Here is a 15,765-nt window from a genome sequence, read left to right on the forward strand (position 1 = left end):
ACTGAAAACTGCTGTTCACAAATGCTCTCCATCCAACCTCATTGAGCTCGAGCTGTTTTGCAAGGAGAAATGGGAAAAAATGTCAGTCTCTCGATGTCCAAAACTGATAGAGACATACCCCAAGCGACTTACAGCTGTAATCGCAGCAAAAGGTGGCGCTACAAAGTATTAACTTAAGGGGGTTGAATAATTTTGCACGCCCAATTTTTCAGTTTTTGAGTTGTTAAAAAAAGTTTGAAATATCCAATAAATGTCGTTCCACTTCATGATTGTGTCCCACTTGTTGTTGATTCTTCACAAAAAAAATACAGTTTTATATCTTTATGTTAGAAGCCTGAAATGTGGCAAAAGGTCGCAAAGTTCAAGGGGGCCGAATACTTTCGCAAGGCACTGTATTTATGCCATTCTGTTTCATACATGTTAATGCACAATTTAATCCAAACGTTGTGCCCCACCTCGCGTAGCAACACTGCCTGTCTGGGGGGCTGCACACAGTTGGTCTAACTAGTAAAGTGAGACTTGTGTTTCTTGGATATTTACATTGCCTGCAGTGGAAGCAAAAACAAAGAGATGTCGTCAGCCTCTACTAGTCAGATTCTTTCAGGCACACTAGTGATGTGATTCGCAAATGTTTTTATTATTTTTGAACTACTATTTTTACTGACTCAAGAGTCATGAATTGTTTTTCATGAGTGACTTGTTAATTTAAGTCGTTCGTTTGATCTGCTCGTGCCGGCCGTAATGAGTCCTAAAGCACGATTAATACACGTTCCTCGGCACAGCGACTCCAGAGACGTGCTCCGACCACCAACTGTCTGGCATATGTGTGGAGGAACTGACAATTGATTGCATGGTGCATTAATGAACGCCATTAATTGATTATTGAATGTAATGCTGGAAACAGCTTTGTAGAACCAAAACATACACAGCTCAACAAATTCAAACTCGAGAATGAAACATTTGGAGCGCTGCAGCTCGCAAACATTGTGCTCATCACCCTCACGGCAGTCAAGGAATGCATTTCGCCAAGAGTTGCTCAAAATCTAGTCCAGTTGCAGCCACAACTAGTCTAGACCTTGTAATAAACGCATCAATAAATAATATTATGTTTGCATGCCCAGCAATACACACATGTAAACACGTACTTTAAACAATGTACAAGTTTCAGTCACAAATGACAGCTCCAATGAGCAACCCATGGTGAACGACATTTGATTCTTAAGACTCTGGTTCACGACTTCGAGAGTTCAGTTCATCGATGCCCAGTAGAGGGTCCTGAATGCTCTGGGCATGACTGACTCAAATTAACTAAATTAGTCAAAAGATGACTTGTTATGACTGAACGAGTCAAAGATCAGTCAGCAAAAAGAGCCGAAATTCCACAGTAACCTTAAAGGGGCAGCAAAATCTGTGATATTTGGTTAAAAGACTCGGGTCACAAAATATTACATTAAACTGAGAAAGATACCACATTACTTCTTTCTAGTAATACATATCTTGTTTTAGAAATGTTACTAAGCATGCTCATCCATTTTGTTTTCAGTTTTTTAGTGTAACGCAAAACAAATATTTTGGTTGGTGAAGTGGCTGGTAGATGTATTAATCTACATGCCAGTGTCTGGTAGTCATTAAAAAGTTTTAGGCCCTGACATTGACTCTTGGGGGTGCCGGATGTTAATATCTTTATTTTTGGGGGGCCCGCATAGATATTTCCATTCTTGTTGTGGGGATGCCCCGCTCCCCTCTTCCACGTATAGCGTTTCCTGTGTATTATAACATATTGTACAGCTGATGAAACAAACACTGTAGAAGTATTTTTTTTTTAAAGTTAAAATCAGTGGTATTTCCTCAAAGTTGCTGGTTGAAAATACAATCTACACAGGCCCTAATCAGCAGGTTTGCATGGGGGGGGGGGGGTTCAGCTTTCCAAGGTGAAATCACCATGCGGTAAATAGATAGACCAATAACAAGAGAGATCCAAACCTCTCTGCTAGTAACAGCTAGTTTTCAGTTTCCCCTCCCCACTCAGACCACTCCCAGAAAGTCACAGCAAAAATCCATTTAAATGGAATCTATTACAGTAAGGTACTAACAGTGCCCTTTTCCACATTGTTACATTACAGCCTTATTCTAAAATGGATTAAAATGTTTTTTCCCCCTTCATCAATCCGTCCACAGTACCCCTTAATGACAAAGCAAAAAATGCACCAACCCAAACAAGTCTCTGAACTTGTTGGTGGATGTGTGTAGATTGGGTGGCTGAGAAACTGAGGTGTCACAGGGTCAGTGGAGCCAGAAGTACTCACATGTGGCAGCAGGTGGAGCAGGGCGTCTCCGCTGAGCGTGCCCACAGCCAGGGCAACCAGGAATGTGAGCAGGAACTTGAAGCAGCCCTGGTTGAGGATGGGCACCAGTATTACACCCAGTAGGGACAGCAGGCTGATAATGGTGATGGAGACAAAGCCCCACATCCAGACCCACACTACACACACACAAACAGAGAAAGGGGGTGAGAGAGACAAAGATGGTGAGAGAGAGAGTGAAGAAAGAGAAAGACCGAAAGAGTCATACCACAACTCGTAAGGGAAGGAGCATTATGCATCGACTGCCAAAAATATTGTGAAGGGGGGGTGACACCATAGTCAGAAACCTGTCGCCCTGCAGAGAAAAATGTCTACTGTCCACAAGCTGATGGCATAGGCTTACTCATAGGCTTACTTTCTTGAGTGAGATTTTGTAACAACCACTTCCATCGCTGTTGAAAGCAATAGCTACACACAGAGCCACGTTGGTAGATGTCATTAGGAGTTCATTTTGTCCTTGCTCCTCGAACATTTATTCAAAACAGAGGCCCATAATTAAAACAGAAACATAATGTATCAAAAAGGTCATAAAAGTATATGGTCATGACAGGATCAGTTTGACAGTCATAGTTGGGGCCAGGGCTCTAGAAAACTGAGAAACTAAAGAACAATTTAGATGTTTAATGTAGTGTGAAATTCAATGTCACAAACGTGTGCCGCATTCGCTAGACTGATACTAGCTTCTGCCACCAGCATTCAGATCTGGCAGGTGTCGAAGACTGAAAATGCAGGCTCATCATCCAGACAATTGATGTCAAGGGTGGACTGCGACAGTCCTTTCTTGCCAAGTCTTTCTTGCCATGAATTGTACATTGAGCTCCGAGACAGGATTGTGTCGAGGCACAGCACTGGGGAAGGGTACCAAATTACTACAGCATTGAAGGTCCCCTAGAACACAGTGGTCTCTATCATTCTTAAATGGAAAACACTTGGAACCACACTCTTCCTAGAGCAAAACTGAGCAACCAGGGGAGAAGGACCTTGGTCAGGGAGGAGACCAAGAACCCGATGGTCACCTTGACAGAGCTCTAGAGTTCCTCTGCAGATATGTGAGAATCTTCCAGAAGGACAACCATCTCTGCAGCACTCCACCAATCAGGCCTTTATGGTAGAGTGGCTAGATGGAAGCCACATGACAGCCCACTTGTAGGTGCCTTTTGGCAAACTGCATCTCAGAAAGTAAAAAAATAAAATAAAAAATAGTAATAATAATAAAGTCAATAGTAGTAAGACAGGGTTTTCCACTATGGGCAAATCTATTAATTATTGCCATCAAAATGTTAGTTGTTAAAAACAGATGCAACAATATGAAGGGATTAGAAATCCAGGGCTTAAAAACAAAAATGTGTCATTGTACGCTGATTCATGTTCTCTTTTAAATCCACTCTTAGTATCCCTCCTACTTTTTCTAACTTTTAATTTTCTGGATTAAAAGGAAATGACGACGTGTACTATATTACGTATTGGACCATATTATTTTTTTTAAATCAAACTTTTACATTACTGTGTAGTTTACCAATAAAATAGTCTGATGGGGGGGATGTGGACATAGTCGGTATATAGTCGTGGCCAAAAGTTTGAGAATGACACATGAATTTCCACAAAGTTTGCCGCTTCAGGTGTCTTTAGATATTTTTGATGTTACTATGGAATACTGAAGTATAATTACAAGCATTTCATAAGTGTCAAAGGCTTTTATTGACAATTACATGAAGTTGATGCAAAAAGTCAATATTTCCAGTGCTGACCCTTCTTTTTCAAAACCTCTGCAATCCGCCTTGGCATGCTGTCAATTAACTTTTGAGCCACATGGCACTGATGGCAGCCCATTCTTGCATAATCAATGCTTAGAGGTTGTCAGAATTTGGGTTTTTGTTTGTCCACCTGCCTCTTGAGGATTGACCACAAGTTCTCAATGGGATTAAGGTCTGGGGAGTTTCCTGGCCAAGGATCCAAAATATCGATGTTCTGTTCCCCGAGCCACTTAGTTATCACTTTTGCCTTATGGCAAGGGGCTCCATCGTGCTGGAAAAGGTATTGTTCGTCACCAAACTGTTCCTAGATGGTTGGGAGAAGTTGCTCTCTGAGGATGTGTTGGTACCATTCTTTATTCATGGCTGTGTTCTTAGGCAAAGTTGTGAGTGAGCCCACTCCCTTGGCCGAGAAGCAACCCCACACATGAATGGTCTCAGGATGCTTTACTGTAGGCATGACACAGGACTGATGGTAGCGCTCACCTTGTCTTCTCCGGCCAAGCTTTTTTCCGGATGCCCCAAACAATCGGAAAGGGGATTCAGAGAAAATGACTTTACCCCAGTCCTCAGCAGTCCAATCCCTGTACCTTTTGCAGAATATCAGTCAGTCCCTGATGTTTTTCCTGGAGAAGTGTTTTTTTCTTCATACTCTTGCAACATGTCTATTGTTTTGAAATGTATCCTCTTGCCACAGAGGCAGTTGCTACTGTTGAGTAATATCTTACTTGTCACATCCGGCAAAACCCCCTATAATCCAGATATTTCACCGGATGTATAAACGTGAAGCATACGGTTGGCGTTTCCACTCACTCCCAAATATGGTGATGAGGAAGCGGCCAGCAGTGGGAGAGGATGGAATGAGATGGATTTTGACCAACATTCTGCTAACTTTTTTTTGAAAGATTTGATCTTTACAAAATACAAAACATGCATCCTGTTCGCAACAAGGCACTAAAGTAAAACTGATAAAAAATAGTTTCAGGGTAAAATAAATAAATAAATCCAAGGACAGGCAAAATCATAGAGGAAAACCTGGTTCAGTATGCTTTACACCAGACACTGGGGGATGAATTCACCTTTCAGAAGGACAATAACCTAAAGCAAGGCCAAATCTACACTGGAGTTGCTTACCAAAAAGACAGTGAATGTTCCTGAGGGGCATAGTTAGTTTTGACTTAAATCTACTTGATAATCTATGGCAAGACCTGAAAATGGTTGTCTAGCAATGATCAATTTGACAGAGCTTGAAGATTTTTTTTAAATAATAAAAATGGGCAAATGTTGCACAATCCAGGTGTGGAAAGTTCTTAAAGAACTACCATGAAAGATTAAAAGCTCTATTCGCTGCCAAAGGTGCTTCTACAAAGTATTGACTCAGAAGTGTGAACACTTATGCAATGATATACACGGCTCAAAAAAATAAAGGGAACACTTAAACACCACAATGTAACTCCAAGTCAATCACACTTCTGTGAAATCAAACTGTCCACTTAGGAAGCAACACTGATTGATAATAAATTTCACATGCTGTTGTGCAAATGGAATAGACAACAGGTGGGAGGGCCCGACGTCCACAGGTGGGGGGGGGTTGTGCTTACAGCCCAACACTGTGTAGGACGTTTGGCATTTGCCAGAGAACACCAAGATTGGCAAATTCGCCACTGGCGCCCTGTGCTCTTCACAGATGAAAGCAGGTTCACACTGAGCACGCGACAGACGTGACAGTCTAGAGACGCCGTGGATAACGTTCTGCTGCCTGCAACATCCTCCAGCATGACCGGTTTGGCGGTGGGTCAGTCACAGCCCTCCATGTTGTCGCCAGAGGTAGCCTGACTGCCATTAGGTACCGAGATGAGATCCTCAGACCCCTTGTGAGACCATATGCTGCTGCGGTTGGCCCTGGGTTCCTCCTAATGCAAGACAATGCTAGACCTCATGTGGCTGGAGTGTGTCAGCAGTTCCTGCAAGAGGAAGGCATTGGTGCTATGGACTGGCCCGCCCGTTCCCCAGACCTGAATCCAATTGAGCACATGTGGGACATCATGTCTCGCTCCATCCACCAACGCCACGTTGCACCACAGACTGTCCAGGAGTTGGCGGATGCTTTAGTCCAGGTCTGGGAGGAGATCCCTCAGGAGACCATCCGCCACCTCATCAGGAGCATGCCCAGGCGTTGTAGGGAGGTCATACAGGCACGTGGAGGCCACACACACTACTGAGCCTTATTTTGACTTGTTTTAAGGACATTACATCAGCCTGTAGTGTAGTTTTCCACTTAAAAAGTATTTAATAAGAATATTTCATTCATTCAGATCTAGGATGTGTTATTTTAGTGTTCCCTTTATTTTTTGAGCAGTGTATTTCTGTATTACATTTTCAGTAAACGTACTAAAAATATGTCATGATCATTTTTGTCATTATTGGGTTTGTGTGTAGATGGCTGATGGGTAGATGGGTAATTCAGGCAGTGGAATAAGTCAAGGGTATGAATACTTTGAAGGCACTGTGTAGCCAGATGAGAGCTTACTTTCATTCCAGTAAAACACACATTTTCAACCGTGCATAGACAACAATAACCTAGCAAATTACATACTGTAGGTTGTCACTCAACTAATAAAGCCTAATATCACAAACCATTTTTGCATTTGAATGATGAAGGTGCCTCGCAGATGTGCAAGAACAGGCCATCTACCGCTCGCTGGTCATCGCTCAAAAGCTGGGCACAGTGTGCAGTTTGATTACAGTATGCTACTGATATTGCCTGGAGTTTTTCACCATGCAAAATTACTTTTAGAACAATGACTGTCAACACAGTTACATGCTTAGGTGTGACATGCTAAGTAGTCAAAAGATGGAGGTATTTTCAGAATGTATAAACTATGTAATATGAGCAACAACAAAAAAAAAAAAAAAAAAATGGGACACCCTTTGCACTTCAGTGTGGTGGTTTGACAGCCTTTTCCAATCCCTCATGAAACAGTTTGGAACCCTGCCATTTAAAGAACATTGAGACATACAACTGAATTGGCCTTGCTGATTTTAATAATATTTTGGCTATGCTCACTCTTCAAAATGTTTTTCTTTTAATATTCAAACATAAAATGATGGAGCTACTGTGAAATGACCAATGGAGACCATGTGATATGATTAAGCCAGTTGGAAGATAATTCTTCACAGTTTCAAATGACGTTCGACGGGAAGTATTCCCTGATTGGCAGTTTTGCTAAATGTTGTTGTCCAATGCCTTTTCCATTTAAATGTATTGTCATGGGTAAGAACACTTTAGTAGTAGTACTTGGCAGCTAAAAGCTAAATTGCAGTACTGAGAGTGCCATTGCATCATACGCATGTCAAAACAGAAAAACACTTAGGCCTATCCAGCTCCAAGTAGTATCAATTCACCACACCAATAAAAGGACAAAAACATAAGTAAGATCAACCTTTGTGCAGCCCTTATGTTTTGGCAAAGTTCTGCAGAGCCTTGGGAAATGCTGATGGCAAATAACTTTTATGCCAAATTTTAAGGCACACGTCAAATCACGAGACTGTCACAAAGCTATTGACATGTTTCTGCGCATGTGTTCTCACTCGACACAGAAGAGCCTTCAAGCTCACTATGTGCTACCTAAAGCAGGGTTGTATTTGCTGAAAAGAAAATACTGTAGTTTGTTTGCAGTGCTCATTTTGTTTGCGTGCAACAGAAGCTAAGTGTGTACAGAAGGGTGTGACTGACACATCTATTGTGTAAATAGGCCCTAATACTGCCACCCATGTGTGAGTTGCACCATTCAAAACAGATTCAAAGCCTTACATCCACAGAACAATCCAATAATATTATCTAGGCTTTTGGACATGAGTACCGCAATTGTCACATTATTGACACAAAAGTCACAATGGGCACCTTGTTAGTGGATGAGGTAAGATACATAAATGCATTACTGTCACCGAGTGAAATCACAGGGTCTTACCGGAGTTGGCTGGCTCCAGGGCGGCCTGCCCCAAGTCCACCTGGTGATAGTGGCGGATGCAGACGCGGCTGTCAATCTGGTAGAGCAGGGCCGGGCACAGGTAGGTGAACTGGCTGGGCGAGATGCGGGAGTCTGGACTCAGGCCATAGTAGTTGAGGAGCTGGGTCAGATTCAGACACTGGCGATTGAGGAAGGAGGGAGGAAGAGATGGTGGACATGGGTGAAAAGGTTCAAACAGTACCATGTCATTACACATTCTTTACTACTCAGTTTATGCAAATCCATTTCATATATAACATTGTGTATTCATCATACATAACATAAATAACCCCCACCTCCTCATGCTGATGAACCACGTCCTCTTGATGCCTGGGCAGGGCTGGCACCGGTAACATGGGGCTCAAGTGGGGCTCACCTGCCGCCCTCTTCCCCCTAGGCGCATAACTAAGACTGTGACCATGCACGTGGTCATGTTCCTGACTGTGGTTATGGTGGTCTTGGTTTCGTGCCCACTGGCCTTTGGGTTTCCTTGGCCTCTTGGGCTTGGATTCTGGAGGTAGGGTAAGTGGGGCAGAGGGCTTGGAAATAGGGACCTCTGAAGCCTCGGCCCCTGGTTGCTGCTCCTGGCGGGCCTGTGCCGGGGCTGTGGATGGCTGCTCTTGATGTGCTTGAGGACTGTCCGTGTTGTTTTGTGAGTGATGGGGGTGTGTGTGGGATTTGAGGTCATGATCATGATAGTGTTCATGATCATGATGAGGCTGAGTCTTGTTGCTGTGGTCTTCATGGTTGAGCTGTTGGCTCTCTTTGCGTTTGTGCTCTTTGTCTTGTTCGTGGTCATGATTTGGTTTATGATCATCACTGTCTTTTACTGGGCCGTGGTCATGTTTGTGGTCGTGATCCTCCAATGGACCATCATCTACAGTGGGACTGGCACCGGTCGCCAGTTGGTTGCAGGGGGAATGAGTTGGCCCTGGATCTGTGTGTGGGTGGTAGTGTACGTGGGGCCTCCCCCGTGTATGCTGGTGTCTATGCCCATGGCCATGCCCTGGCTCTTCGTGGGTGGGCGAGTGTGAGTGGAGCCCCTCCTGGACCTCCAGCAGGTCCAGGTGGGCAACGTGATCGTGGCCCAGCTCCTCATGCTCCAAGCCCACCACCTTCACCTTCCCCAGACCCAGGCTGAGCAGCAGGCTCTGGAAGCCACGGAAGTCCAGCTGGCCGCGCTGGCCGTAACGCCGGAACAGTTGGTGGATGTAGAAGCGCTGCTCCAGCTCTAGCACCTCGCCAGGACCCTTGTTCTGCGCATCTATTTCCCCACCAGACCCTCCTCCGCCCACGTAAGGAGCCTGGGAGATCTGCAGGTCGCTGTGGGCGTGTTCATGACCATCATGGTCGCCAGCGCCGCTATGGTCGCCTTGGTGATGGCCGTGGTGATGGTGCTGGCTGTCGCCGTGGCAGTGGCTGCACTGGTGGAACAGGAAGGTGAGCACACATAGGAAGCAGAACTTGGTGTGAGTGTGGACCCGCATCGTCTCCCCGCTATGACACCCCTAAAATGGGTAAAGAGCACACACACACACCTGTAAGAAACTTTGTTATAAGCCTAGAAATTGATGAAGTAGCTACCCAACTGATCTAATAATAACCAATCTGATTTAAAATAAAAAAGACTGGACAAATGGGCTTTCATCTAATTGCAGCCTGAGCACAATAAGCTCCCCAAAGAGCTAGCCGGAGAAAGTGAGAAATTTGCTTTTTTTCCCCCTCATGTTTTTTAGCCAGAGGCAGACATAGCATTCCAGTCAAATGATCTTCATAAGATCTCCAGAGAGGCCTGGGGGTAAGGGGGATGCTAGGGAGTTGAATGGGAATAACTAACTGCAAAGACCAGAGTTAGAAAGAGGGTAAGGCAATGGGGATTGTTAGCAAGGGTACCTTTGCTTTGATGCTAGACACACAGACAGTGCTTGGGACAGACCCCAGACAAACTGAAGAAGCCAAACTACAGAGCATTGAAACCCGTAGACCAGCAACCATATTGAAGACACAGATTGAAAGTACACAACACTACCCAATCACTTATTTTTATTACATTTTCAAAACATTGGTAGTGGGCTGTGTTCTATGTCTTTTATACAGAATTCATATATTTACACTTTTTACCAGTCAAAAGTTTGGACCTACTCATTCAAGGGTTTCTTTATTTTTACTATTTTCTACACTGTAGAAAAAGTGAACACATCAAAACTATGAAATCATGCAGAACCCAAAAAAAAAGAAACATTTTAGATTCTTCAAAGTAGCCACCCTTTGCCTTGACACACTCTTGGCATTCTCTCAACCAGCTTCAGTAATGCTTTTCCAACATTCTTGAAGGAGTTCCCACACTTTGAATCTGTAGATAAGTAGCCTAGCAATAACCAATGCTAAATACATTAAATGTATTCGATACAGGTAACTTGCTGCTGATCTTGTCATGCAGGGCTCCCTTGAATCTAAAAAAATTTTAGCTGACACAAGCTAGTTGAGTGCCTTTCAGTTACTGACATAACGAGAGAAACCGCTTATACACAACCAAATTGAAAAATTTCCCCTTGTGCATTCTAACTCTTCTCACTCTTTAACAGTATGTTTTTTGGGGGGGAAATTGATCCGATGGCCTGTAAAAGGCCGCCAATTGCCCATCCCTGGTCTAGAGGATCCTGTATGCCAATCATGACTACTTCCGGCGCCAACAGAGATGGCCGCCTCGCTTCGCGTTCCTAGGAAACTATGCAGTTTTGTTTTTTTACGTGTTATTTCTTACATTAGTACCCCAGGTCATCTTAGGTTTCATTACATACAGTCGAGAAGAACTACTGAATATAAGATCAGCATCAACTCACCATCAGTACGACCAAGAATATGTTTTTCGCGACGCGGATCCTGTGTTCTGCCTTACAAACAGGACAACGGAGTGGATCCTATGCAGCGACCCAAAAAAACGACTCCGAAAGAGAGGGAAACGAGGCGGTCTTCTGGTCAGACTCCGGAGACGGGCACAGCGCGCACCACTCCCTAGCATTCTTCTTGCCAATGTCCAGTCTCTTGACAACAAGGTTGATGAAATCCGAGCAAGGGTAGCATTCCAGAGGGACATCAGAGACTGTAACGTCCTTTGCTTCACGGAAACGTGGCTTACTGGAGAGACGCTATCCGAAGCGGTGCAGCCAACAGGTTTCTCCACGCATCGCGCAGACAGGAAAAAACATCTTTCTGGTAAAAAGAGGGGCGGGGGCGTATGCCTTATGACTAACGTGACATGGTGCAATGAAAGAAACATACAGGAACTCAAATCCTTCTGTTCACCTGATTTAGAATTCTTCACAATCAAATGTAGACCGCATTATCTACCAAGAGAATTCTCTTCGATTATAATCACAGCCGTATATATCCCCCCCCAAGCAGACACATCGATGGCTCTGAACGAACTTTATTTAACTCTCTGCAAACTGGAAACAATTTATCCGGAGGCTGCATTCATTGTAGCTGGGGATTTTAACAAGGCTAATCTGAAAACAAGACTCCCCAAATTTTATCAGCATATCGATTGCGCAACCAGGGGAGGAAAGACCTTGGACCATTGTTACTCTAACTTCCGCGACGCATATAAGGCCCTGCCCCGCCCCCCTTTCGGAAAAGCTGACCACGACTCCATTTTGTTGATCCCTGCCTACAGACAGAAACTAAAACAAGAGGCTCCCACGCTGAGGTCTGTCCAACGCTGGTCCGACCAAGCTGACTCCACACTCCAAGACTGCTTCCATCACGTGGACTGGGAGATGTTTCGTATTGCGTCAGATAACAACATTGACGAATACGCTGATTCGGTGTGCGAGTTCATTAGAACGTGCGTTGAAGATGTCGTTCCCATAGCAACGATTAAAACATTCCCTAACCAGAAACCATGGATTGATGGCAGCATTCGTGTGAAACTGAAAGCGCGAACCACTGCTTTTAATCAGGGCAAGGTGTCTGGTAACATGACCGAATACAAACAGTGCAGCTATTCCCTCCGCAAGGCTATCAAACAAGCTAAGCGCCAGTACAGAGACAAAGTAGAATCTCAATTCAACGGCTCAGACACAAGAGGCATGTGGCAGGGTCTACAGTCAATCACGGACTACAGGAAGAAACCCAGCCCAGTCACGGACCAGGATGTCTTGCTCCCAGGCAGACTAAATAACTTTTTTGCCCGCTTTGAGGACAATACAGTGCCACTGACACGGCCTGCAACGAAAACACGCGGTCTCTCCTTCACTGCAGCCGAGGTGAGTAAGACATTTAAACGTGTTAACCCTTGCAAGGCTGCAGGCCCAGATGGCATCCCCAGCCGCGCCCTCAGAGCATGCGCAGACCAGCTGGCCGGTGTGTTTACGGACATATTCAATCAATCCCTATACCAGTCTGCTGTTCCCACATGCTTCAAGAGGGCCACCATTGTTCCTGTTCCCAAGAAAGCTAAGGTAACTGGGCTAAATGACTACCGCCCCGTAGCACTCACATCCGTCATCATGAAGTGCTTTGAGAGACTAGTCAAGGACCATATCACCTCCACCCTACCTGACACCCTAGACCCACTCCAATTTGCTTACCGCCCAAATAGGTCCACAGACGATGCAATCTCAACCACACTGCACACTGCCCTAACCCATCTGGACAAGAGGAATACCTATGTGAGAATGCTGTTCATCGACTACAGCTCGGCATTCAACACCATAGTACCCTCCAAGCTCGTCATCAAGCTCGAGACCCTGGGTCTCGACCCCGCCCTGTGCAACTGGGTACTGGACTTCCTGACGGGCCGCCCCCAGGTGGTGAGGGTAGGCAACAACATCTCCTCCCCGCTGATCCTCAACACTGGGGCCCCACAAGGTTGCGTTCTGAGCCCTCTCCTGTACTCCCTGTTCACCCACGACTGCGTGGCCACGCACGCCTCCAACTCAATCATCAAATTTGCGGACGACACAACAGTGGTAGGCTTGATTACCAACAACGATGAGACGGCCTACAGGGAGGAGGTGAGGGCCCTCGGAGTGTGGTGTCAGGAAAACAACCTCACACTCAACGTCAACAAAACTAAGGAGATGATTGTGGACTTCAGGAAACAGCAGAGGGAACACCCCCCTATCCACATCGATGGAACAGTAGTGGAGAGGGTAGCAAGTTTTAAGTTCCTCGGCATACACATCACAGACAAACTGAATTGGTCCACTCACACAGACAGCATCGTGAAGAAGGCGCAGCAGCGCCTCTTCAACCTCAGGAGGCTGAAGAAATTCGGCTTGTCACCAAAAGCACTCACAAACTTCTACAGATGCACAATCGAGAGCATCCTGGCGGGCTGTATCACCACCTGGTATGGCAACTGCACCGCCCTCAACCGTAAGGCTCTCCAGAGGGTAGTGAGGTCTGCACAACGCATCACCGGGGGCAAACTACCTGCCCTCCAGGACACCTACACCACCCGATGTCACAGGAAGGCCATAAAGATCATCAAGGACATCAACCACCCGAGCCACTGCCTGTTCACCCCGCTATCATCCAGAAGGCGAGGTCAGTACAGGTGCATCAAAGCTGGGACCGAGAGACTGAAAAACAGCTTCTATCTCAAGGCCATCAGACTGTTAAACAGCCACCACTAACACTGAGTGGCTGCTGCCAACACACTGACACTGACTCAACTCCAGCCACTTTAATAATGGGAATTGATGGGAAATGATGTAAATATATCACTAGCCACTTTAAACAATGCTACCTTATATAAATGTTACTTACCCTACATTATTCATCTCATATGCATACGTATATACTGTACTCTATATCATCGACGGTATCCTTATGTAATACATGTATCACTAGCCACTTTATACTATACTATGCCACTTTGTTTACATACTCATCTCATTTGTACATACTGTACCCGATACCATCTACTGTATCTTGCCTATACTGCTCTGTACCATCACTCATTCATATATCCTTATGTACATATTCTTTATCCCCTTACACTGTGTACAAGACAGTAGTTTTGGAATTGTTAGTTAGATTACTTGTTATTACTGCATTGTCGGAACTAGAAGCACAAGCATTTCGCTACACTCGCATTAACATCTGCTAACCATGTGTATGTGACAAATAAAATTTGATTTGATTTATATAATTCTGTTTGACACGATCAGACTGAGCATGTCGATGACAAAAGGCTCAGGGAAATAAATGATCAAAAACATATTTGGAGTTATTTTCATGAAATAAACACACTGATTTTATTAGACAGAGTGATTAAAACATACAATTATAAAGACTGCATGTGGGCTTAAAATGAAGGTTGACGTTGCACTACACATAAATCGCTCTGCTATTTCCTGGTTGCTAAAATTCTAATATTTCTGTTCATGTGACAAAATAAGTATAGTGTAGAGAATCATTGTACCATCTAAACCACTGAAATATAGTTTTGCTAATCTCATGAGGCATCTAACATATTGCCAGATCCCAGATTGCACGTGTAAGGACAGAGACTGACATGAAGAAGGCTAGAGACAGACTCATCAATCCATGCTCTATAGATCTGTAGTCCGAGTATATTTAAAAAGATTGAGCAGAGACAAGAGTAGGTTTAGCTGTAAGAGCAAGACAGAGAACATCTTGTTCATAATCCTTTCTATAGAGTGGTTAAATTAGTTTGTAGGCAAAACTGCTACAGATGTTTGTGAGAAGACCAATTTTCGGGGTGTTTCCTGGTCCGACAAACAGACCTGTAGTTCTACCACTTTTGACAGCAGATGCAGAAGGGCGACATAAGCAGATGCGGAGACTGCAATTGAAACTGGTATCTGTAGCTTGAACTGACCGATTTTAATTTTTTTATTGTGGTACTTAAATTGATGGACCGGTGCATAAAGATTTTTTTTCTCATTTTTATTTATCAGTAACTGAGATTAAACAGGCCATGTTATTTTTGCTATGATCTGTCCCTCCTAGGGTAGAGTAATCTGTCCCTCCTAGGGTAGAGTACTGCATCATACAATTATTTGTAAACATTCTACAGCAAGAAAGACTGTCTGGTACCCATGCTTCATTACGTCAGGCTACTTTATATCAATACTACCAACATATTTAGGCCAACATATGTTTGTGGTAGTGTTGATGTCAGATCACCATGCATATCTCAGTCAATTCTGATAACCTGGTACAGAGCCCTAGTCTTCTACCCAAGCAGTCGATAATCCTGCCAATACCAGAGCTAATCAATGACTAACTTCCTTATACCAGACTTAGGATAAGGAGGTGCAAATACTAGGACCCATTCTTTAAGTGGTACCAAAGGGCTGCTCAATAATATGCATCTAATGCATGATACTTCCAAATATAAAACATGTATATGAGTGACTTTATACACTTGTGCAAACATAAGCAATATACTGACAATTATTTCAAGACACTGAAATAACATATTGCCAAAGTGCAGCCTGTTGCACACTATATAACCATGTAACAATTAAAGTGGGAATGAACTGCTAAAAATGATGTACAGTCAAATCAATGTGACACTAACCTTTCCCAGTCAAACAATCCAAGGAAAGCAGAGTAGGCTACTTACCACAGAGTGCCTTGCTTGCCCAAGCGATGCGTGAAATC

The 15,765-nt window shown here is 44.2% G+C and overlaps 1 protein-coding gene across 5 annotated transcripts in view; it reads right to left on the reverse strand.

The window, feature by feature from the left end:
• The window catches only part of slc39a10 (solute carrier family 39 member 10), a 64,806-nt gene that overhangs the window by 28,539 nt on the left and 20,502 nt on the right, over window positions 1-15,765 (reverse strand). For all 5 annotated transcript variants that reach the window (XM_036958569.1, XM_021578737.2, XM_021578740.2 and 2 more), the window contains 3 exons: window positions 8,421-9,632; window positions 8,086-8,263; window positions 2,307-2,482 (listed from right to left, as the gene is read on the reverse strand). In XM_036958569.1, the coding sequence (XP_036814464.1) occupies window positions 2,307-2,482; window positions 8,086-8,263; window positions 8,421-9,632 (1,566 nt within the window). The remainder of the gene's footprint in view (window positions 1-2,306; window positions 2,483-8,085; window positions 8,264-8,420; window positions 9,633-15,765) is intronic.

Source organism: Oncorhynchus mykiss, chromosome 22 (assembly GCF_013265735.2).
Source record: "Oncorhynchus mykiss isolate Arlee chromosome 22, USDA_OmykA_1.1, whole genome shotgun sequence".
NCBI lineage: Eukaryota > Metazoa > Chordata > Actinopteri > Salmoniformes > Salmonidae > Oncorhynchus > Oncorhynchus mykiss.